Raw genomic sequence first — 26,163 nt, forward strand, 5'->3', positions numbered from 1 at the left:
TTACGTCGAAAAATCTTTTATGTTTAAAAAATCTTTTTCTCAATTAAAAATAGCAAGTGAATTTAGTAGGTCTGAATGATTTGATTCATTTATCATTTTAAATTAAATGAAGTCTTCGTAAAACGTAAACCAAATTTAATTTGTCTCAGTTTACTAAATGCACTGTTTTGAATTAATTTATTTTAAACAATTTATGCATTTGTGTATATTGATCTTTACGCTGATGACCTTGTTGTTTAAAAACTTAGAAATGTTAAACTGTTAGAAACAGCTGCAGCAAAATCCGAAAATCTAACGGTAAAAAGATATTGTTTCAAGATTGATAGATTTTTCTGTACTCCCTGAAAAAACCTAATGAATATTTTTTAAAATTAATAAAGTTACTAAATTATTCGTGTTGCGACCACACTCTCGAAAGGAATTAAGTATTTGCTTAACATGTCTAACTAGCTCCAAAAAAAAGAGCTATGCTCCATTTTACATGACATTCGTATTACTTGCTAAGTTATAAGACTGAAAAACTTTATCATAGGTTTTCGATCGTACTTTAAAAGATAATATGTACTTTTAGTAATTCCATAACCACTAACTCGGTGCTATTTTTCTGATTAACATATCTGAACTTTTAACGCTAACTCTATACAAATTCTAAACAAAGTCATTGGGTGTTAAACAAAATTTGAAGTTAACTTAAGACCTCATGTTACCATCTTAGAGATGGTGGATAATTTTGGTCCCAATTAAGTTAAAAGCCATTGTTTACATTTTATTTAAAAGTATAAATGCAGCTGGTGGTGCGAGCCAAAAAAATTTCAAAAACTTCAGATTGTATACTTTTACTATGTTTATAAGTAATTTAGTTAGAGAAAACTTCAATTTATGTTTATAAGTAATTTAGTTAGAGAAAACTTCAATTTATAAATATAATCTCAAAAGAAGCCCTTAGCAACAGTATAGCAACAATTAACAATGCTTACTTTTGAGCTAATTTTCAATAAATTTAATCAAAAAATTAATTTCTAAAATCTTCTAAATATATCTCCTTTGCTTTAAATCAACTTTGCAATTACATTATTTCCATTACTAATGTTTAAAATAATAATAATAGTTAAAATTGTTTTATTTTGCTTTTATGCGTTTTCTCTGTAAACAGATTTTAAAACTTTGAACAAAAATATTTTTTGGGTTATGGCTATAATTTTCACAGATTGTTTTTCAGATAACTGTGAAAGGATGTGACCAAAAAGAGGTATTTATAGTTAGCTGTTGTTGAGATATTGACATTGGCAGCACAAATTTTACCTAAAAAATAAAAATCATTATTTAAAATGCAGCCATTTTGATTCTGTAAAGGAACCCTTTCAAAAAACCTTTTTTTACATAGCGAAAGGTTTTCTAGTGGAAGAAAACCTTATGCGAGTGTAAAAAACCTTTAGCGAAACCTTTTTTTTTACAGAGTACGTAAAATCCGGTCTAAGATGCGTAAATAAGCACGAAATTTGTGTGCTACGTGAATTATCGAAACTTATTTTCATTAAACGATACTGCGATTCTTCATCGAGAGAAGAAAAGGCATTTTAAAAAAATATAAAAGAGCTTTTTACGAGATTTTAAAATAATTTGAAATTGGTATAAGGAAAAATCTCATCAAAATTTATTTAGGACTTAAATTTGTAATTGTTTTTGCATTTGTAGTAAGTAGATATATTTATGTACTGGAGACTCAAACAAATGAAGTGAAGAGGTTGAGGTTAGTGGTAGATTTGTCTAGAGAAGAGTGTATTTGGTTAGGGAAAGGTAAAATGATTTTAAGGTATGACTTTGTTGTTTTACAATAGTTCTTGTCTATTTGTTATGGGAACATATTTTTAGCACTCTGTAATTTGTTAATGAATTGTAAAATTAAATCAAAAAATACACAATAAAAAACATAAATTCTTCAAACCTTGAAAAAATTCGCGAATAATAATCTTATAATACAACCGAAACCCGTTTTAAGAAATGGCGAAAGACTATTTTCTTTCAAATTCTCCACGAAGTTGGTTAAGATTTCGGCAGGCCTTGTAACAATGAGATTTTGTCTCCCTCAATTCTGCGTATATATGTATAAAGCTTCTGTAAGATTTTTTTAAACCAATTTTTATTTCAATTACTAAGTTCTACAGGAATTTCGTAATTCTTTTATGAAGATTTCTTTCAACTCTTTTTTCGCTTTTTTTTGAAGTTCCCAATTACTACATTAATAAAAATTCGGTTTCTATAGTTTCTTATACTAATTTTATATGAAGTCTGTTTAATTCTGAGTGAATCAGGATGCAAGATTTTCTCTTGTTATTAAAATATCTACATTTTTATATTAAAATTTGAATATATCTGACATTTGTAAAGACATAGACACTACCACATGTTTCTTAAAGCTACTGTATGCTTAATATTTCTGAATTAAGTCCAAGTCAAATGCGATACACACGGTACACAACATATGAATTTATAAGATATTGATGCATTTGAAACATATAGACGCATTTATGTGAATTATATTAAATTTTCATGATTCTTTAGATTCGCATTTTAATGACTGAAATAAATATGTACAAAATTTATAATATTCACCAAGAGGTTGCTCAGATACTCGGTGCCTAAATAGTGGGACTGAGGTTTGCTGTGACATACTTTCAACGCCCAGCGTTTATTTATTATCGGGTTTGATCAATATCATTCGATTTGAATACAGATTCGACAAGCGTTTATCAAATAAGCAAACAGATTGAACTCTTTATACTGCGTGGCTTCGCCTTTATGTCTTCTGTTTTAAAAGTTGCTTTTACCTGTAGGCTCCTTGCAAACGCAACTGCTTCGTCAACAGCTTCAGCAGTAGCTATAACAGCTTTAGCTGCCTTTTCTGAATCGCCATTTGCAACTGCATCAGCAACAGCAGCGGCCATAGCTGCTGCTTTAGCACCCATCGTCGGACAAGACTGTTTTGCAATATGCTCAGCTGTTGCTAAAGCGACCGCAGAAGCAACAGCAGTAGAAGCAACTTTCCGCATTTCAACGTCTGATGTCAATACGGAGCACTTTCTAATGATTTCAGAGAAATGGTCGGCTGGTTTTCGAAATGACGAAACTAAAGTTGTATCTGGCGACTTCAAAACTGAAACTAAAACAGAAAATAATTCCTTAAGATGCATTGATGATAAAAAAAAAAAAAGAAAAAAAAAAAAAAAAAAAAACCCGAACGTGTTCTCGTATACAACAAGTTTTTAACCGCTACGAAAAAAAACTCTGCAATTCTAATTAATATATGACATCAGCTATGAATACGAATACCAGATAGCAATCAAACATTACAAGATATTTTAAAGATCTGAAAAAATTAAACAACAGATTATTTTATCAGCAAGAGATTGTAATTAGGCGGGTAGTAAAAAGACACTAAAAAGAAAAGAAAAAAAAAGACGGGTTTTCCCAACTTTGCCTTTATTAGGAAAACGACTATAAAAAAACTATTTCAACAGAATTCCTTTTTAAAAACATATTAAGGTGCGGTCTACATAAGGTGCAATAAAAAAACAAAAAAATCAATTTATAATACAAACAAGCAAAATCTTTTGATTCGATTAAGTAGATTCTTTTTAAAACATCACCTCTTTTATTCTCTTCGCCTAAAGTACCGTGACCGAACATTGTCATGTTGCATGTTTCAATTAAACTTCTAAACTGAGTGTAGTCAGGAACATATGCCATCCCAGTTCCCACACCTCCACTAATATCAACTAACGGTTTATCAAAAGCTAGTTCTTGACTCGTATTTGGAAGAACCAAATCTTCTTCAAACATTGCCAAAACTATTCGCTTATCTTTGGAATTGTTCTTGATAAAAGAGAGGTGATCGCCTTCGAAATATCTACAAAAAAAATTTCTTCGTTTCTTTTTTCTTTCAGATAAAAAAAAAAAAAAATTAACAAAAAATTTCAAGATTTTCTAATATCATAATCTCAGCAGATAATGTTCAATCTCAGCAGATAATGTTCGATAATGTTGACATAAAATCTCCCCTTAAAAAACTTATGATTTTTTCACAATTGAAATGCTGTTCAACTAAAAAAGGCAAAAATCGCATCTTTTCTTCATTTAACAAATATCCATATTTAACAATATCCAACATATTTGACATCTCAAAATTTAATGCCACTTAACATACCATAGTATTTGGAATAAGCCCGGCATCCGTTGGTGCACACAAGAGGAAAAATAAATTATGATTACCCAGAAATCAATAAAAGTTTTCTTTCATCAAAAATGAAAAATAAGTCCAATTAACATATGAATACATTGACCTATTATGGTAGCATTTCATTTTTATACAACAAAAATGAATTAAAAAAAGCATATTCTCAATAATATATCTTGGATGCCTCATTTCCCGTGATGTTTAAACATGCTCATTTCCCTCCCTATCTACTTTGTTCTTTGAATTATCTTTACTTCTTAACAAAGAATACTGATACATTTCCCTCTAAATTTAGATGTTTGAGTCACCAAAACCATAACTAGTTGCAAAAGGTTTGGAAATCCTATAAAAATCCTTTTAAATCCTATAAAAATCCTTTTAAGGGGCGATTGTATATATCAATTGAAACACTATGAAAGCAATTGTAAACAAAGCATTAAAATCCCCGTGATTTATTCCACTATGGATTTTTCCCTTATTTTACTAATGATAGAAAAATTAGGCACCTTCTTTTCAGTACCTTAATGTTATTTGTCACAAAAATCTATAAAATTACACTGATCAACAAGCTTTTTTCATCAGACATAATTTTACATGGACTAGATGGAATTTTTTAACGCTGATTTCAAATCTGTTTTTAGTTTTTCTGTAACACGTCTAGTTTTTGTGATGAAATAAATTATGTTTCGCAGTATTCTATGATTTTGTTATAATCTAAACAATATTACTTCTCATATCAAATTTTTTTGCTGACTAAAAATTTCATTATTGGTATGGCTAGAACATGTAAAAATCATTCAGACACATTTCGCTATGTGTGCGGATCATTTACAGCTTCGGGACAACGACGTAAAATTACGAATGACCTAATGAAAATCGTATTTTGGATGTACACTAGGCGATCAAGACAAATCATGGGCTCCGCACATTATATGTACTACGTGTTCTAGTGATTTAAGTGATCAATTTCATATGCGAAAAACTTCACTTCCATTTGTTATACGCATGATATAGAGGTAACCCAAAGATTACCTAACTGATTGCTACTTTTTCAGCATTAATACCGAACTGGCTTTTCGGTCAAAGATAAGCTCAAATCTGTGTATTCAAATTTGGATTCAGCCATCAGACCAGTTCCTCATGATGCGTTACTGTCTGTTCCAGTCTCTTCAATGGACGGACTCCAGTCTGTTGAAGATGAAACTGAATACAATACTTTTACTGGCAATAGTGATCAGGATTCTACGGATTTGGACTACACCACTGATTCTGATATTAGACTAGAAACCCTTACCCAAGATGAGCTCAATGATTTAATTTGAGTTATTCTTGTCATCCTTTGTCATGTCCTTTAGCATCTAGACTTAAGCAGGAAACACCTTGGAACAGGCGTAATGGTGTCACATTATCGAAAACGTAATCTTGACTTATCTTTGTTTTTAGATGTTGATTGCCCATTGTGTTTTGCAATGACATCAATAGACTTTTTGAAGTTTTATGGTAGTCCCACATACTTCTGAATGGCACTTGTGTATTGAATTTTCAAAGTGGAGTTTGAAAGCTGTGCTTTTACATAATGGCAATCAAAGGCCTTGCATACCAATTGAACATTAAGTGAAACACATGGAAACATGAGAATATTACTCGAAGCAATCAATTAAAAACCTCATCAGTGGAAAATCTGTGGTGACTTAAAATTCATTGGAATGTTAATAGGTATGCAAGCAGGGTTCAAAAAATTATCTTGTTTCCTGTGCCTGTGGGACAGCCGTGCTACTGTAGAACATTATGTCAAACGTGACTGGCATCAATGGGATGAGTAACCCTTGAAATTGGAATGAAAAGCTTCTCTTGTTCGCTGAAGAGCTTGAAACCTGTTTTCTTCATTTTGATGAATTAGGGAACATGATGAGGCACTGCATGGACCTTTGGTTTGACTGAAACTGGAAGGAAATAACTTTTCATTTCTCGTTGCTGTCAGACAAACTAGCACTGTGTGAAGTAATCACCGAGCTTCTGCAAACTTTTGTTGAAAACTTGGTTCTATAAAGCAAATCGATCTGATTTGATTTAGAGCAGACCCGAGTTTCTTCATTAAATTGTTAAAGAGCTCAACATTTAGTTGAAATTGTACATGCTTTATGTAAAAGGGTTTCTATGAATAGTTGTTGAGCTGCTGAGTATACTAAAATAAAAAAATTTTGTTAAAGCTTTTGAATCTTTAAATCAAAATCAAAACAAAAAAACAAATATTGTTTATGACTGTTGTTAAAAAAACTTACCAATTGTTAGAAAAAGTTTTCAACTTGATTTAACTAGTCTACCAGCTTCATGAGGAGATGCCTCTTTTAAAGCCAAAACTGATTTGCCACTTGCTCAGCTCCAATAGCATCAGCACCAGCCGTGTTTCTTAAATTTCTAGGTCTAGTTCCAGGAGTACAATAGTAAGGAAGTCAACGACCAAGGATTTTCAAGCATTTTGTAAAACATTTTACTGAAGTTTGAGATGACTGTTATGGTGTTGGAGCTGTTACAAACTGGATGTTATGGTGTTGGAGCTTTACAAACTGGATGTTTTATTTTCCTGTTATGGTTTGCAAAAATAATCCAATATTGACAATGAAAAGTTGATTAAAATTGCAGCAAAGTTGTATAATTTCAACTTGAAACCTACAGTTAATGCAGATGACCAAAGGGAATGTCATCCAGGAAGTTTACATTATTCTGAATATATTGAAAAATTTTTTAAATGCAACAATCTGTCAGTTCTTGAACCTTCATGCAGATTACACAATATCACTTTCTGCGATCTTGATGGTTTTAGGCAAAAAATAGCATTTTTTTGTGATGAATAAAATTATTTTGATCAAAGTTGTAAACTATACTTTGAATTGAACACTATTACTTGGAAAAACTGTGCAACTCCACTCCAAAACCGAGTTTAATAGGTCAATTTTTTGTAAAAAGGCAAAAACATTTTTAAGCACAACAAAAAATATGAATTTTATCTAAAAAACAAGTATTTTAATTAAAATATTCAGTTTTACTTTACATTATGGTCTTAACAGCTATGAGACTAAGTCCTATGGACCTTAAAAATTTAGGCTCTCAAATTTACAAACCATGACAAGCCATAACTAGTTGCAAAAGCCATTATTAGTTGCAGAGCCTTATATATATATATATATATATATATATATATATATATATATATATATATATATATATATATATATATATATATATATATATATATATATATATATATATATATATATATATATATATATATATATATATATATATATATATACACACACACACACACACACACACACACACATATTAAGGTGTCACAAAATAGTTTAAAAAAAACTTTTGAATACTTAATGCACTTCCTAGATCTAAATTTCTGTATATTTAAAAAAAAAAAAAATTAGCTAAATTGAATAAAAGTTAAAGGTGGGGCTGGGACAATTTATTCTCCCCTAAAGTATTGGAATTTTCTGAAGTTAAGTATTGGTCTTCATTTTCTCTATTTCAGGCATTTTTGCTTAATACTATTTAATAACATTTAAAAGCATTCTAAAGTGAATTTTAAATGAACAAAAATAAATGTAAACTAGACTTAATTTCTTTTTAATTTTTGAGTTTTAATAAAAATACATTGAAAGCTTAAAATAACTACTATATTACTCAAATTAGTAATAGAAGCAATACTTGTATTTTTAAGTAGATTCTGACATCGTGATAAGAATTTGCATTTTTTTAAGAAAGCTCATAATAAATTAAAAATAAATTTTTTCAGAAAAATTTCACTTTTTTTTCAAGAAAAAATCAAATAGCATTAATTTCATAATCAATGAACAAATTTATGCACCTTTTAACTATGGGTTTATTTAAGTATGGGTAAGTAAGTCAAACATTGAAAGTTTTAGGTCTTGGAATTAAAAATAGTTTTTAATGATGTTTATTATTTAAACAGGCTCAAATGATCCTAAAGGAAGACCCAGAAAGTCATCTAAAAATTTCTGAGTCTTTGTTTGGGATTGTTTGTAAATACCTTGAAATGGAAATATCTTATTTTAAACACCTTCAAATGGCTGTTTCAAGATTGCCTGAGATATTAGCACTAAAATGGAGGGTACACATGAGCTTTCTGTATACAGAGTTAGAAATGCACATTGCCTTTAAGAAAACTGACTTTTGGGACAAATGATGTAAAAAAGCCAATACTTTCTAAGAAGAGCACCAAAGCTGGTATAAAATAAATTTGTATAAGAGTCAGCCTAATAAATTGCCTTGAACAAATTGTCTATAGTAATGATGTGGGAAGTAATAACAACAAGTCAAGCCATTGATTACTGAGTTTGAGTGAAAAACAGTATATTTATTTAATAAATTTCAATAATATTATTGAAATATTTTGAAGCTTGTCTGGGGTTCTTAATAGGGTCATTTGCTTTTGTCCTAGGTATATTTTAATATTTAAAAATGTAATAAAAAATGAATGTGATAAAATGCACAATATGATGAAAATTTTAGTTATAGTTTATGTTCAGATGGAAAGAAAATATTACCTAGCGGTCAGAATAATAATAATCAAATCAGATGAAACAATTGACTGTTTACTGTTTGAAACTTCAAAACAAGCATCCTGCAAGGCTTGCATAACCACCTTTACTTCTTCAGAAATGTCTGATGAATGACTCACATACACCATATACTGGGCTACAAAAAGAAAAGAAACATAAGTTCTTTAAGTTTAAAGAAGAAAATGTAATTGCTTATCCAGCTTTAGCAAATATCCAATGATATTAAATCATACACCTTCACACCCTTGATAGCAAAACATACACTCACACCCTTTATAGCAAATCATTCACCCTCACACCCTTAATAGCAAAGCATACACTTACACCATTTATAGCAAATCTTAAAAAGAAAAAGAACAGCAACATAACCAAGATTTAATTCACTAAAATTAAAAATGGCTTAAAAAGACTCTAAGTTTATTTTAACATAACTTTATTAAACCATCAGGCAAATTATAACATTATTCAAATGATATAACAATAGAGCTGAGTTTAAAAACAAAAACAAAAAAATTAAAAATAGACTACCTGCTATAGACTCTAACCAACTTAAACAGTTTAATGATGAAATAGGAGAGACATTTGGGGAACTACCTGGAAAAAAAAAAAGAGAAAATTTCAACTGATATACCATTTACAGTTTGTACAACATGTAAATTTCTATTAACACATATACCTGAATTCTTAATTGGCATCCACCACAATATGTCTGGATATTTAAGAACAGCTGTTTCATATTTATCAATAACATCAAGTAATGGCACACTTTTTGCTGAATGTGATGAAAGAATCTGAAAAAAAAGAGGGGACAACAAATTTGTGCAATCACAGCTACAACTTCATAAAACAACTTTGATATTTCAAAAATGTTACTGATGAATAATAAATTTTTACATGAATATTAGAGTGGTCAAAAAAATAAAATATCCAGTTCAATTCTCCACAAGGATATTCTTATTCAATTAGTAATTTATTTGCTGAATTCAAAAAAAGCTGATGTCATTACAAAGTAATGACAAAACCACCTTCAATTATCTTTAGTGTTCTTAAAATAAACTAAAAGCTAAACTTGGAAATTATTAAGTTATATTAAATGATTGGATAAGTACAAACCCATCATTTTGCCCAATCGTCAACAACTTTTAGCATTCCTAAATTTTATTAGTGCTTCTGCTAAGTTGGACCTCAAAGGCCTATCAGTTATTCATCTCTAAATGCCTCATATCTATTAAATTAGGTATATTAATAAATTTTTTTATCATATCAGCTTTAGTCTCATTATTAACTTAATCATCAAGTATAGTAATTCTGAATATTACCATAGATGCAAAACAAATACGTTGATTAATGTTTATTTCACCCTTTTTTCTAGGTATTTGTGAAGAAGTCCTTGAAGTTTAAAGTCATTCAGTGTAGCTTTGCTGTCATTGGAGCTTTATGCTAGAAGCAAAAATATACCAAAGTCACAAAGAGTGGACTTGAATTAACTCCAGCTGCTTTAAGTACAGTGATTTTCACTTATTCTTCAAAAAAAAACAAAAAACATTTAATTGAGCTTTAACCATCAATCTATTGTTATTAGTTGCATCTGATACTCTAAATCTAAATCCTCTATAGTCATCGGGGGGAGAGGAGGAGGAGGAGGGGGGGAGGGAGAAACACAGCAAAGTATGAGTAATTCTCTGGTATACTTATCATCTCTAAAGTTTCCACATAGGAAGATTTGAATTCTATTTTTATGCTATCTGTAATGCCAATAAAAAAGTGTTTCCTGGCAAAAAAGTTTATTTTGTTGATGTTTAGCCATATTTGCTGAAAACAGCTAAACTATTTTGGAACCACTTTTTGGCTCTAGAACAACAGAAAAAACATAATTGATTTTTGTTTGACAGCATTACCTCAAACATTATTGAGAGTTTTCTTATAAATTGAACATGCACATTTTTTTATCCCTCTATTTGAAGCTATTGTGTCAAAAAAACAATCCTTTAATTGTAGGTTTAACGCAAATAAGCCCTGCTCCTTTACTATAGTTCTGTTGATTAAATACAAGCATTTGCTCCTGACTGCCACCTGTTACTAGAATAACAAAATAAGAAACTTCTCTCTGTCATAAATAATATTTGGAAGCAGTTTTATATCCTAGTAAAGAAGTGACTCATCAGCTCAAAAGGAAGCATTTTGTTAGTGACTAATGCTGCATGTGTAATAACACAAACTTTTTTCAATAGTAAATTAGTTTGTGTTGTTACACATAGAGCATATTAAAACAAGCTACGATTTTTTTTAAAAATAGCTTTATTGGTTAGCAATCAAGATTCAAACACCCATTTTAGGCTTTTTAGACTTTTGAAAAAGTTGTTGTCTTTGTATCATCATTATTTTACTTGTCTAAACAAGAATGTTCTCTTTTAGCTTTTAACAATAAAAAAAAAAAACTTCAACAGTTTTTGAGGTTTTGTGATTTTTTTTTGTGCTGCTAAGTAAAGCATGTTTTGTGATTCACATAAATGAAAAACTTAAAATCAAGAAATATCACACTTAGGGTATGCACAAAGATACACATAAAATAAAAATAAATTATAATCCCTCTGTTTCAAAATATTATCCAAAAAAACAAGAACATTATTACAAACTTAACTTATTCATAATATACAATGGCATTTTCCAATTAACATTTAGTATGCAGACCCAACTTTTATGCATTGTTGAAAATATGAAAGTGGCATTGTTAAATTCTTTTTCAAAAGACCTTATAGCAGTAACAATTTTAAGAAATAGCATTACATTTGCTACACACTTGCAAAAAATAATTAGCTTTTTATATACCTCTATAATTAAAAAACAATCTAGCAGATGCTATGAAGTTGGTACCCTTAAATGTTCATATACAAACATAAAGCCGTATAGAACAAGAACAGCCAAGTGGAGCAAGATTACTTAAACTTTTTAAAAAAAAGCTTACTTTTAGACCACCCTTATCTATATAATTATAAACATATATAAAAAAGTATACACACATATTTACACATACAAATGTGGACAAACACATGTATGTGCATACACATGCTTGTATCACCTCATAGTAAATTCCATTAAATGATTGCAAATATTTTTCGATAGCATGCAGGTACTTAGCAAGACAACTCCAACCACGGTTTACAGCATGGCGTGAACCATGTTGCAGTGGTACTCGCGCCAAAACCTGTAGTGAATTCTTTTCATTGGATTGTGAAACATTTACAATAATGTCACAAACTTTTATGTAAGTGCCCGTCTGCCAATAACTTAATATTTGGGATTGTAACTTCAATTGAATGCAAGTAGATATTAAGCTTAAAAAGAGTTGAGGTGGTCTAATAGAAAGAAAGCGAAAGAGCCATCCAACTTCAATATGAGTGTCAGGACATGTAGATAACCAAGCGTTTATCTGCAAAACAAAAAAGTAAGTACACAAATAAATTTTAACTTGGAATGGTAAATTCGAAATCAGAAAGATATCAATCATTTTAATAGTTTCATGATGAATAAAGAAAGATGATTACAGAAATAGAAGTTTATCTATGCCTGTACTTAGACAATAGTACTAACAGCCTCTCTTACTATTAACGTTAATGTACATTTTGTTGTTGAATTATTTCTTATTGATACTATTTAACACAAACGTTTTTAATAAAATGTAAAAGCTGTTGAAAAAAAAAGCCTTAAAAAAAAAAAACAAAAACAGAAAGGTGAGAAAGTTTATTATATCTGTGTTTAATGTGTTATTTTATGAATATATATATAATATATATTCACATGCTAAACTATTATGAGCTGAAGTAAGGAGATTTTAGACCAATTAGTTTACATAAAATTAACAATGATTGAGATCAAGAAAATTCAATTGTTTATTTTATGCTAATTTTTAAATTATCACTTAGTTGAGTTGATTTTTTAGCTGTTTCTTAATTTAGATACCCCCTAGATTATCAGCTGAATCACATGATCACACAAAAAACATGCTAACAACACTTAGTGAACTAAAAACAAAGATGATCTAAAGAAAACATAAACTTCATCAGTTTGAGAAAGTCTTAAACATTTTAACTTTAAATTTACAACAAATTTTATACATTTTATGACTTGGACAATCTGTTTTCTAAGATTTTTTTAGTATTTTTTTAACTTTTATAATTATAACATAACTTTTCATCAAAATATTGCTTCTCCCTAATATTGTTGGAATATTTATCTGCTAATAGTGTTATATCTTCAAGATGACTAAAATGTAAAACCAGACATGCGTATGTATGTTTAATAAAAGGTTTTAACCATGGACTTGAATAAAGTCTATAACTAAACATTAGTTAAGCTACAAACCAAACCCATTTTTCTCATAGCTACAAAAAGTTACAAAAATGTAATAACAAGAGAAATAAAAAGAAATCATAATAATAATAGTTTTTTAATTTATGATATCAGTCATAGTTATGATATTGGACTTGCTGATAAAATTATCAAAAACAAAAGATGTAAAAAAATCTTTATTAAGCTTTAACTAACAAATTAAAAAATTTTGCAATAGAAATTTTTACAAACTTATAAGAATACAAAACCAAGGTATAACTATTAAATTTTAAACAAATTGATATAACTCAAAAAAACTTAAAAAAAAACAAACAATAAATTAATATTTAAAATAGCCTCCTTTTACTTTTATGCATAATTAGATGTGATGGAGCCTAGATTGAATCAATCTCATGCAATAATTCTTTGGAAAATTCAGCCCAAATCTCTGATAACTGTTGTTTAAATTTTTCAAATGAAGTTATCTGATATTTAGCAGGTTTTCCATCAATCCAGCTCCACACATGCCCAATAGGATTTAAATCAGGTGACTGAACACACCAAGGTATAACTTTGTGTCGCAATTCTGCTAAAATATCCAATTTTTTCTTTTACATTAAAACAATACAGCCAACTGTTTTAAACGTTTTTCTAGAGAATTTTTGTACCTATACTAAATTATTCTTCCAGTACATATATTTTTGAGACTTGGACCTTTATGAGAAATACATCACTATATTCTAACTGAGCCTCCAAATCCTTGTAATCTTGGTATAACTTTGTAAGATAAATACTTTTCATACTTGTTTCTTTTGACATACACCTCTCCCTTATTTGATTAAGTACCTCATCCCAAAAAATTGCATGAGACTATTCTTCAACATACCAGTTGATTCTTTCTCAGCCCCATTTCAATCATTTTAGGTGATCCTATACTTTTGTTGAGTAACATCATTCTCACTACTTTTTACCAATTGTAACATTCTTTAAAAAACCATTTAATTCCCTGGTTAAATTATGAAAACTTATCCAAGAATTTGATTGGACCATGAAAAAAATGATGTTTAACTTTGAGTAAACTACTTTAAGGTAATAAAAAAAAAAAAAGTAAAAAAAAAAAGGAGATACTTGAGTAATGTAAGGCAGCCGTCCTTGCATTGGTAAATGATAAAGCTTATAAACAGATAAATTCTTCATACTTGGTACAACCAACTCAAATTCATAGGCTGCATTTGTAACACTAGAAAACATAACATATGCCAACTGAAGTGCTTCTATCACACGCTCTATTTGGTCAACAGAAAGGTTCCAATCCTATATTTCAAATAAACAAAGATTGTACTATGACAAAAAAATGTATAACCATACCCAACAACTGAATAGCTTATCAACAAGTTAAAAAAACAGTAACAATTTGAATTCTCACCACAAGGAATACAGGAATAATTGTTTCACGTAATAAACCATTCTCTATAACCTGATCAAATGCCTTTCTTAATGTCCATTCATATGGCTTTTTTCCAGGCCAGACTGCATTTATATGATCTTTCTGTGTCAATTCATTCAGTAAATGTTGTGCATTTGCATGATGACAATGAATCTTTCCTATAACCCCTGCAAATAACTGTGGATTGATGCATAGGAGATCATCATTAAGAGGAACATTGGAGTTCGCCTTATTTAAATTGGATGAAACAGACTTGTTTAGCAAAAGCAAACATCCCTGAAAAAAAAAAAAAAAAAGGTATATATATATATATGTATATATATATATATATATACACACACCTATAAACTTTTTTATTATTGGCTAATTAAAATTTAAAAAACAAATTTTCTTATTTACTGGAAACAACAGAAAAAAGAGAATCTTTTTTAATAATAAAACTTACTGATCTATTTTTACTTTAAACTTTCTGCATAAGCAACATTTAAACTAAAAAATTGTCAAACTGTAGAATAGAAAGTTCAAATGAAAAGAAACCTTTTATTCAAGAAAAACTGAAAGAAGTAAGAATTATGAAAGATTAAGATAAAGTTTCATCGCAACTCATGTTTTTTTCTAACACAGAAATGTGTACTGCCATTATGCATTAAGAGGAGAGAGATAATATATTCAACAAAAAAACAGTACAGGACAACCTTGTATTACAAACAAGAGAAATCAGGATTATTGCAAAGGTCACAGAGTTCTGCAAATAATGCAAAACAAAATCTTGGATGAGTTACAGTTTATGCTGCTTGGATATGATCAAATAAAATTTATCTAACTTCTTTTCACTCAAAGATTCAATTCTGGATTAGGCTGGTCCATATTTTTGTAAGATTCCAAAAAGGACTTATAAACAATTACAAAGTTATACCCATATTTTGTGAATACTCACTTATCATAAAAACTCTATTAGATTTGATTGTGTGACATAATATAACACTTGTTAAGAAATTACCAATAAAGTAAAAAATATACTTTAAATTGAATCTTGAAATAAAGTTTCCTCGTTATAAAGTACCATAGTCTGGTCTTTTTTATTATTTTCTGAAATGTTATTTCAAATTACTTTACTTTCAATGTATAAATTACTGTTTATAGTTTATTACAATAAGGAAATATTTAAAGAAAATAAAGATTTATAGATTATAGTAATAAAAACTGCAAAACCTCAAACACTTTTAATTTAAATTTAAAGAGGATCAGCTTATAGCATAAAATCATTCGAATAGTAAAACAAAATTTCTAACATAAACTAGAATAAAATCTATTAAAGTTTAACATAAAAGATATTTTATTTAGAATATGGAAACCACCCAACAGTAAAGAGTTTAAAGAGAAAAACTAAATGTACCCAGTAAAAAACGCTAATTAACTAAACAAAAAGTTTAGCTTTTTGATTTGAAAAAATTTGATATAAAGCTCCTACCAACTCTTCCAGCAGCTTCACCATTCCCCACATCTTTGACTCATCTTTTACACCATATGTATACATAATAGCGACTATCTCATGCCATCTTAAAAATCCAATATTTGCATGTTTTAGCAAACATATATGAAAATAAAACTGCTCCAGAGTGTCATCAACATAATATGGTGGAAAATAATTTTCATTTATAGCAGTTCTAAGTATTAACTCACGTAGTTCATTATTTCCCTAAACATTTTAAAGATGGTGTAAAATTGAGTTATTTAAATGAAAAGAAAAACTATTTTAAAAACTTGACATGAGGTTTAACTTATAAAGTAATGGATTAATAATGACTGAAAAAAAAACAAAAAAAAAAAAAAAAAAAAAAAAAAGAAAAACAAATCAAAAAAACTGCCAATGTTTAGTAATAACACTTAACAATCAATACAGACTTTAAAGAGCATTACCTTCCCAGCTTGATTTGCAATAATTATATCTTTATGGATAACTGGCCTATGTTCCAACAACCATTCTAATTTTTTTCGTTTAAACCCAATCTTGGAAAACATTCCTAAACTCCTGAAATAATAATGCAATTTAAGATATATCATTTTGGTATATTATTGTTATCAGATATTATCATCTTAACATGCTAATATCATGTTTTTATATCAAAACCACATTAAAATGATAGTAATACATTTTGGATAGAAAATTTCTTTAAAATTCAATTTTTTTTTTAATAGTAAAAGTTTAAACATTAAACCTAAGAAATTTTAATTCTTCATTTATTTCTCTTATTTCCTCTTCTTCTCGTTCTTTGACTTTTAGCTGAACTCTATCACACAAATATTTTATCTTCTCAACTGTAGACAGATCACTGAAGCACCCAACAATAACAATAAATGCACCTGGAACCTATTCAAAATTTAGATAACAAATTACTTTAACATAATTTTACTTCTTCAAAAAAAAAAAAAATTAACTTAAATCAAACTAAGCACAAACCTTAATAGGATTAAAAAAATTCTGCATTTTTTTGATCTGTATAATTTAAACTCCAGTTACTATAAAAACATGGATGACAAGTGAAAAATTGTGAAAAATGTAAAAACTAAAAACCTTCATATTTATAAAAAAGAACTTTTTTTTGTCTTTTTTTTTTTTTTTTTACTTTTTCTTCTTGATACAATATTCTTTCCACTTTCCACTTAAAATCGCTTCCACTTAAAATCGCTTCCATTAAAATCGCTTTACAGGTATGAAAAACGTGAAAATAACAGATAAAAATAAATGAACTATTGCAGCTAATATTTTGATTTTTTGTTTAATTCTAAACTGCCATGAAGAAAGTATATTACAGGTTAAAATATACTTTCATTTCTTTTATACTCTGAAACAAAAGTCATTAAAATTGTTAAAGATATAGTTAAAATAGAAGAAAAAAATTCTAATAAGAAAAAATAAGATAAAGACAAAGGAATTGCAAAAACTTTAATAGTTATGTTATAAGAATATTGAATGATTATGGTATAGCAGCTTAAAAAAATAATAAAAAGTAACTTTAATTATTACTACAAATGATAAAAAAAAACTACCTTCGCTTGAATCATGGAGATGATGTAAGGAATACTTAATGCGCTACTGTAGACTGTCAGGTTAAAGGTTATAACAAACATACTGCGCTTGTTAAAAAAAATTGTTGGGAAGCTTTCCATGGTCTTAAATAAAAATAAGAGTTTTTATTCACAGAATACAAGCACTAAAATCAAAAGCAATAAATCTGATAACTTAAGATTTACAGTTACAGAATTACTCACTCCTTGTAACACAACCGCATAATCTAAATAGCATAACTTTCGCACACAAACTTCTATTTGACATTTCTGTTTTTACTGCCTAATAAATTTATACATAACTCTTTGTATAAATATAGGGGCTAATTATCTTTTTGTCATTAGATCAAATATTTTTTTGTTTCATGTTTTTATGAAAATACAGAAATCTTTTGTAGGAATAATGGTTGCATTTAATCTTAGATCAAACATGGAAAAAAAATTTCGTGCTGAAAAAAGAAAAGTAAAGTTTTAAGTATTTCTTCTTTACAAAAAAAAAAGAAATTGGAAAATAATAAATTTGTTACAGCTTAAAAACAATAAGTATTCAATGCTTTTATAATTATTAAATACTTTTAAAAAACTAAAACACTTACTTTTCGACCTCCCCAATCCCAGCATTCAACTAACAGGTTTCTTTTTTGTGAATGGATTGTTTCACTAACATCTACAACAATGAATTTCTCAATTAGAATAAACTATTGCATCAACAAACACTTTCCTAAACTATTGCTGCAGTAAAAATCAAAATACGATAATTGTGAAAAGATGTAGTTATTGAAACTACTGATTTTACTTTCAGGGACTAAAGTTGTCAAGCATATTGTAATAATTACTGTGGTCTTTGTGATTATCAATTCAAATGGCACCTATTGAGGTTGATATTATCCCCTTAATTCTTTTGATTGCTTTCGCTAGAGCAGTAAATATGTAACTTCTTTTTATTTATTTATATAGCAATATGATATAACAAATTTTAATTAAATTTGAATATATTTTTTAATAAAAAATTAATCTAGGTTGGATTTCAAAGCAGGAGAAATAAATTTGTTATATAAAAAATGTTTAGAAATAGATTTACCACATTTTAATTCAATATTACCTCTTTTAGCATTTATGACAAATTCAAGTCAACTCTTAAAACTAGAACATGTGGTCTGGATGTAGGTCATAGATAATTTGGCCCACTTCATCTTGATACCCTTGGTCAGAGAGCTTTTAAAACATTTTCCTGATTGATCTTTCTAATTTTTTTCAATACTTAACTCTAGACAGCCACAATCAATTGAGGTGTGTATGAACAGCTCTCTTTACAACCACTGCTAGGCTTTCTATTTACATGACCAATAACATGGAAAAAGAATTCACAGGATAGACAGTAATTACGGACTTATTAAACATCTTGGCAATAACTTTGGAGTGGGGATGGTGCCATTAATTGCAAGTTTAATAATTAGCTGAATTTCATGTAAAATTGAATGTAAAAAACATTATAAAACAATTGTTTTGAAAGTGCTACACCTTTTACTAATTTTTTTGTTGTATACAGTATTGATATGATAGAAATATATAATTAAGAAACCCACCATATAACATTTATCAAATAGACAATAAAAGTAAGGGAGAATTAAGAAGAGTTAAAATTTTGTAAATAATAATATAAAAATTAATATTATAACAAAAATTGTAATATACAAACAAAAGTTTTACCAGAAGCCATATTAAAAGGATACCACTTTGTAATAGAAGCAGACAATGTTACTCCATCTGCTACATTAACACTGTCTTCTTTTAATGATAGCAAAAGATTTGTCTTTCCACTTTGTGTATTACCTAATACAAAACATGTTAATCTTTGTGAAATATCATATTCGCGCATTGTCTCTAATATTGCAGAAAAACTACTTTGTATAACCTCTAGTGATGGAAACAAAATTCCTTGACAGCCAGCAACATTTAGATGCTTTAAAAATTCAAGCTTCATCAAGCAACAAGGCAAATATTTAATAGAAGTTCCCTGCATATCAATAAAAGATAACTTTTCACATGTTGATAAATATTTTAAAGATTTCTCAGTTAAATTTTTGCAACCAGCAAGTTTAATCAGCTCTAATTTCTTGCAGTTCTTGCCTATTAATTGTATAGCATTGTCAGTTAACTTATCACAACCACACAGCTCTAGCACTTTTATTTCTGATTGACATAAAAGTAAATTTTCAATGCCACAATCAGAGATACACTTACAAAAGTTCAATTTTAAATATATAAGTTGATGACAATAACTACCAACCATGTTTAAGGTAACATCATTAACTACAGCTAAGTCACTAAAATCCAATGAAAGCAGTGTAGAACGAAAGTTTGATAAAAATTTCTCAAGTGCGTCATTTGTTAATAAACTAAATCCAGATAATGCAAAATGTTGAAGTTTTGAAGTCAAGTTGTTAATTAAAGCAGGAAACAGACGATTATCCAAAACCCAGAGATTTAACTTACTGGGATTGTTGGCATCACTAAAGCATTCATTTGAAGATAATATGGTTAAAGACAAAAGGGAACTGCAATTCCGCCCAATTGATTCAATGCCTGATCGTGTAATCTGATTTAGGCATCCTGAGAGTTCAAGCTTGGTTATTTTATTGCAATAAGCTGTTAAAAGCTCAATGCATTCATCATTAAGCCATAAAACATTCTTCACAATCAGGGTGCGCAAATTCTTGTTAACAAGTGGAATAACAGCACATATCTCCTCAACTGTGATTGAAGTACAGATGTTGAATTCAACTTCTGAGTATGAAGCATGCTCAAATTTCTCCTACATCAAAGAAATACTTATATCTTTTCAAAAATTTATAACCGAGAAGTAGCTTGAAAGATTTAAAAACTGTTTCCATAAACAATGATTACGTAGAGCTTAATCAGTAATTGATTTTTCACAATTTTTTACTTTTTTACTTAAATCTCTAAATTTTAAAATAGCTTTTTTGAGAGTGCTTCAAGTGTGGTTTTGAATATATAAAAATTCAATATGAACTGAAATTATGAAAATGCAGTTCTTAACAAGGTGTTTAAACATATCTTTACATAATGTTTAAAGTTCTTGTTTTACATTTTAAACCTATCTTTAATCAATTCATTTTCTGTTAGCAACTTTTAAGATGGCATGTACACAGTGCTCAAAGTGAGGTGGGATGGGGTGGGGTGCCATACCATCACCTTTTAAAAAACTGCAAATCATCCCATTACTTTTTTAAGTATTTAAAGTGGGGCAGGATAGGGTGGGAAGTTATTCTGACACAATTTAAAAAATGCAAACCATCTCATTTACTTTTTTCAAATAATAATTAAAATGTAAGAAAAACTAATTTATAATAAACAACACTGTTTATGATATCTTCCTTGGAAAAAAATAAAATGGTAAAATATTTCTGTTGCCATTTTTGTTTGTGAGAGGGTGCCAACAATGGGTTAGTTACGTTTTACTTGTCACCATTTAAAATCTTGAAACAGAATTCTAAATCATAAGTTTTTTCCTATTCATTTTGGTGTGAAGTTTTATTTTCAAAAATAACAGGCTGTTTGATTATTTAGAGATAAAAGTTAGATATGGAAAAGACCTCTTTAAAAAAACAGCTTTCTAATTTTTTTTTTTTTTTTTTAAGGTAAGTATTGGAAAAACTAAACAGTAATTATGTGTAAAATCTAAGTCTACTATGTAAATCTGAAAAACTAAGTTTTTTCTAAAATTGATACTTGATTATTGAATAATATAATAATGCAAGGGCCACCAAAACACCTTTTTCAAGCCTATAGAGCCTATAAAATTCCTAAAAAAAGTATTCATTACTCAGATGTTCCCATTTGACATAACGTCTTGGTACATTTTGGGCATCCTTGTAAAAAACAAAAGCTTATCATTGCAAAAAACCCAGTAATTGATATAAATTTGCCTATAGTCTTTAAGTTTGTCTATATCTAAACTTAAGTAGATATATAGGGTGTTTCACTTATGACATTTATATACAAAAAAAAAAAGTATCTGCCAAATGGCCTCCTCTTGCAGCTCCACAGTTATCCACCCTTTTTTTAAAAATTTTCAATGATAATTTGACATAATTGAGACTTTATCTCACCAATAGCATGTATAATTTCATCCTTAACTTCAGGAACTGACGACTGTGGATTATCAATAGTGATAAATCACATGATCTTGGTGGCCAAATAGCATCACCATTTCTGCTGATAACTTGTCCAGGAATATTGGTGCACAATAAAGTGATTGTCTCATTAGCAAAATGAGATGTAGTGCCATCCTATTAAACACAAATGTTCATTAATTAAGGCCACAAAAATTTGGTTATCATTCAACCATATCAATCACCATTAACAGTTAGAGTTTGACTAGCAGCATTTTCAAAGAAGTAAGGTCCAACTACATCACTGAACCATAATGCACACCAAACAATGACTTCTTTAGGATGCTTCTTAAATAATTTGTTGTGAATGACTGCTATGACTGTATTTTTTCAGTTTTTTGATCTTCCACTGAACCTATCTCTTGAAATTCAACAAATAGTGCTTTTAGATAGATGATTATGTAAACCATAAAATTTATGAAATTTTCTAAAAATATTTTTCACAGAATGCTGATATTTTCATAAAATAATTTAAAAATTTGAACACATTCTTGTACAAAGCCTAAAAACAAATCGTCCATTTTCTGATATTAAAAGAACAAAAATCTTTGCAAGTAGAAAAAGACATGGGGTGTATTTTACAACCAGATCATGCTTGTGTAGATATAGCCTATCACATTGCAAATGAAATGCGTAAATATATTTAGTAAACTACATATATTGGATAACAAAAGTAGGCTTTATAATTGATGAATCTACCACAATAAGCAAAAAATTTACTCTAATAATCTACTTGCAAGTAAAAATCCCAGAATAGAATGTTGTTAGTTGTTCTTTTTTTAACAATATTAGTGGTTTCTTGGCAGGACAACAATCAAACAAACTATACTTACGCAGGCGATGTTTTGTAGTATCTATGGTGCACTTAACACCATAATTCTTGCTCAAAATACCATTTAATTTGACAGGACTTCTGCGGGGGATTTTGTTTTGATTGTCTTACCAAAACTCTGTCTTGATGTTCTGTAGTTATCTTTGGCCTTCCTAGTCAATGCTTGTTTTCAAGTGTCTAAGGGTTTCTATATCTCTTAACTAGTACGCTAGTTGTTAATTTAGCCACATCATAAAGCTCAGAAATTTGCTTATAAGAAATCTTCTCTACAGCAGGTATTATTAAATTTTTCATTTCTAGTGACAATTCCTTTGACTTTCCCATTGTTTTTTTAATTCAATTTAAGTTAAATATTATCTCCAGCAAATTAGTTTTAATAACAAAATGTTTTTCTTACTGAAATTTTCATTTTTTTAACAGGGCATGGAGCTGTTACAAACTTTTGCACAATTATGTTTTCAATAAAATTTGGATTTCTTTCTTTCTGTAACAAATTTTTATTTTTTTGAAATTAAACTATGTAATCACTTTAGAAGAGCAATTGTTAAAAATTCCATTCATTTTCAGTGAAAAGGCAAAAAAGTTATGATGAAAAAACTAGAAAATTTTAGCTGTTTATAAACTTTTGTATGCTACTGTATATATATATATATATATATATATATATATATATATATATATATATATATATATATATATATATATATATATATATCAACACACATATACACACATGCGCATACACAAATACATTGTGGTGGCACAGTCCAAATATAAGCAGGATGGCAATGTTGAAAATCATCCCATTACCTTTTTTCCCACTTCGAGCATGGCATGTATATATGTACTAGAGTCAGCACTGACATCTTGAAACTCATTAACAATATATGGTAATGTGATATAAGTAAACATTTTTCTGTAAAAAATCATTGTCTAAACTTTTTTAAACATCAAATAACATTTCATCAATAAATAAGAAAAGCACATTAAAATCTTTTTTTTTTTAAAATTTGTATAATACAATTTCAAATAAAAACAACTGGGTAGTGTATAAAAGAAAATTAAAAATAATATATTTAACTTGGATATGAAAGCTTACAGGTTTGGTCCTCTTTAAAACTGTTTTTGTCTTTAATTTGGGAAACTGAGAAATACTGCATGCTATTGTAAAATTTTAATTAACTAGCAAAAAAAAAGCTGTGACCAATATTATCAAGAAATTATTTTTAATCAATGGGACTTTCTTTTAGTTAAAAACCATTTAACTCTTTAAAATTACTTTCAACAAGCCTTCTAACTTTCTGAGTGCTAAATATTCATCAAGGAGAAGTTTGGCCAGTTGGTTCCTCATGGAAATTGTTGATGACTAATATGGATCTTTGATCTCTTTTTTTTTTTGTAGAAAAGCTAAACACCTTGTCTACTTTTTCTAATTTTTAAAAATTCTATTGAAATTGATTTTGGAGGCAATTAATAATTTTTCCAGAAAAACTAAAATAATTTTTTTTAGCAGTAATTAAAATAACATTTAATAACCCAAATTAAATGGCAGATACCTCAATAACAGAAAATACCAGTCAAAATACTTCAATAACTTTTTTTATGAAAGTCACTTGCTTTTTTAATATCTCAATTCTAATTAATGATATTGAACTTCCAATTGTTATTGCATATATAAGGTTTTCTTTTTGTTTATTTTTTTGAAAATTAATTGGTCAGCTGCTACTTTCCATTAAAAACAAAAAGTTAAAGGATTTTCCAACAGTTTCATTTAAACAGCAAATGGAAAAAGTAACTTGCTAATTGTTAAAATCTTTAAAGATGTCAATGCTTATGTTATAGCACTTTGTTTGGGTTTACCATATAATATTAATTTTCAGCATCTAATTCAGCATAGATACATGCATATGTATAGCAAAAAAAAAAATTCAGGATCTAATTCAGCATAGATAAATGCATACATATAGATGAATGTAAAATTGAAAAACTGCAGTTATTTAGGTGAAATAGCACCTTAATATATCCAATTGTTGCATCTTTTCCAAAAACCAGAATTTCTTCTAAATCAATACTTAACACATCCATTACTTGAATACATCTTTGATACTGGAGGTAATTGTAAAGAAGTTTATTCCATCCATTTTAAGGTAAAATGTATCTATGCTTCTCAGTAGGCCATCATTTGAAGCAAAAAAGCTTAAGATACAACTGAAACCTACATTTATATATTAAATAGATAATTCACATTTGTTTAATCAACTAAAAGCAAAATTTAATCAAAATTAAAAGCAGAAAGAAAAACATTGTTAGTGTTTTGATTATTTTAAACTAAGCATCAGGCTTTGATTTTTATATGATTTTTATATTGATAACAAATAACAAAAAACAAAATAGAAATTTTAAAAGACTATCAATCTTTTAAAATAAATTAAGTTTTCTACAGTTTATCAAAAAAACAACCTTTGTGTTTAATACAGCAAAATTTTATAGTGTGACAAATAAATGTTCATATATACAATTGGTTAATACTTTTGAGAAGAAAAAAATTAACAAATTTAGTTGAATGGGACTATAATGCAAAATTTTAAAGGGAATATAGTACATTTCAGTAATAGTGCTTTTCAACAATATTTATTATTTTTTATCACTATCTTTTAATACCTTTTTTATAAATAAAATTACTAAAGAAACTTGTATTTAAAAGTTATAAAATATGGGACCATATATAAATTTACAAATCTCTCTGTATACAAATTTATTAATTATCAGATTTCTAAATACACATTCAGTTTTTCCAGATACCCAGAGATCTGATTTTTATCATGAACCTTTGTTGATACAGGTTGTTATTGATTTTCTCATAGTACTAATTATTATGACAAAATTAATTATTGTGAGATTGTAAACATTTCTAATGGTGGTTGACTTGGAAGACAGATTTGTTTGAATTTGTTGGAAAACAATGAAAATAAACAGAATATAATTCTTAGTGAACCCCTGAGGTGTAGACACCATAAATATATTAACTCTGCCATATTTAGATATCAATATATATATATATATATATATATATATATATATATATATATATATATATATATATATATATATATATATATATATATATATATATATATATATATATATATATATATATATAATATATGTTCACAATTATGATAACGGGCTTATAAATACAATAACAAAGTATTAAACCATAGATAAACATGTCTTTTGCGCATCAAATCATATAAAAGCCAGCAAAAAAAATTTTCAGGTATCAAAAATAGCCAAAACTTGTTACAAGTAAACTCATGCATTGTATTTTTTCCAATCCCAATACAATTCAAAAAATTTTAGACGAACATTTGAATTAAATATATAAATTAATATTTAATCTGTTGACTTTAACTTTAGTTTAAAATTTCAACAAACCAAAACATAAACATTGCACTCTCCTG

The 26,163-nt window shown here is 28.2% G+C and overlaps 1 protein-coding gene across 4 annotated transcripts; it reads right to left on the reverse strand.

Moving 5' to 3' along the window:
• Window positions 1-2,554: 2,554 nt before the first annotated feature.
• LOC145194795 (uncharacterized) lies at window positions 2,555-24,966 on the reverse strand. Of its 4 annotated transcripts, XM_090095695.1 has the most exons (16): window positions 24,716-24,966; window positions 20,171-20,489; window positions 19,385-19,507; window positions 18,271-18,341; window positions 17,657-17,779; window positions 16,825-16,976; window positions 16,526-16,637; window positions 16,077-16,304; window positions 14,585-14,881; window positions 14,287-14,472; window positions 11,909-12,259; window positions 9,506-9,620; window positions 9,358-9,423; window positions 8,815-8,965; window positions 3,648-3,907; window positions 2,555-3,160 (listed from the first exon to the last, which is right to left on the reverse strand). In XM_090095695.1, the coding sequence occupies exons 1-16, from the start codon at window positions 24,785-24,787 to the stop codon at window positions 2,751-2,753; spliced, it is 3,036 nt and encodes a 1,011-aa protein (XP_089951821.1). In that variant the 5' UTR covers window positions 24,788-24,966; the 3' UTR covers window positions 2,555-2,750. The 4 variants fall into 4 exon arrangements, with proteins under 4 accessions (XP_089951821.1, XP_089951820.1, XP_089951822.1 ...); XM_090095694.1 differs by having other exon boundaries at window positions 19,385-20,489; XM_090095696.1 differs by lacking the exons at window positions 19,385-19,507; window positions 20,171-20,489 and having other exon boundaries at window positions 24,716-24,963.
• Between the last annotated feature and the right edge of the window lie 1,197 nt (window positions 24,967-26,163).

The sequence above is a fragment of the Hydra viridissima genome, unplaced genomic scaffold (assembly GCF_058129835.1).
Source record: "Hydra viridissima isolate aposymbiotic clone 2 unplaced genomic scaffold, HvirCarnegie_v1 scaffold_8, whole genome shotgun sequence".
Classification (NCBI taxonomy): Eukaryota; Metazoa; Cnidaria; class Hydrozoa; order Anthoathecata; family Hydridae; genus Hydra; species Hydra viridissima.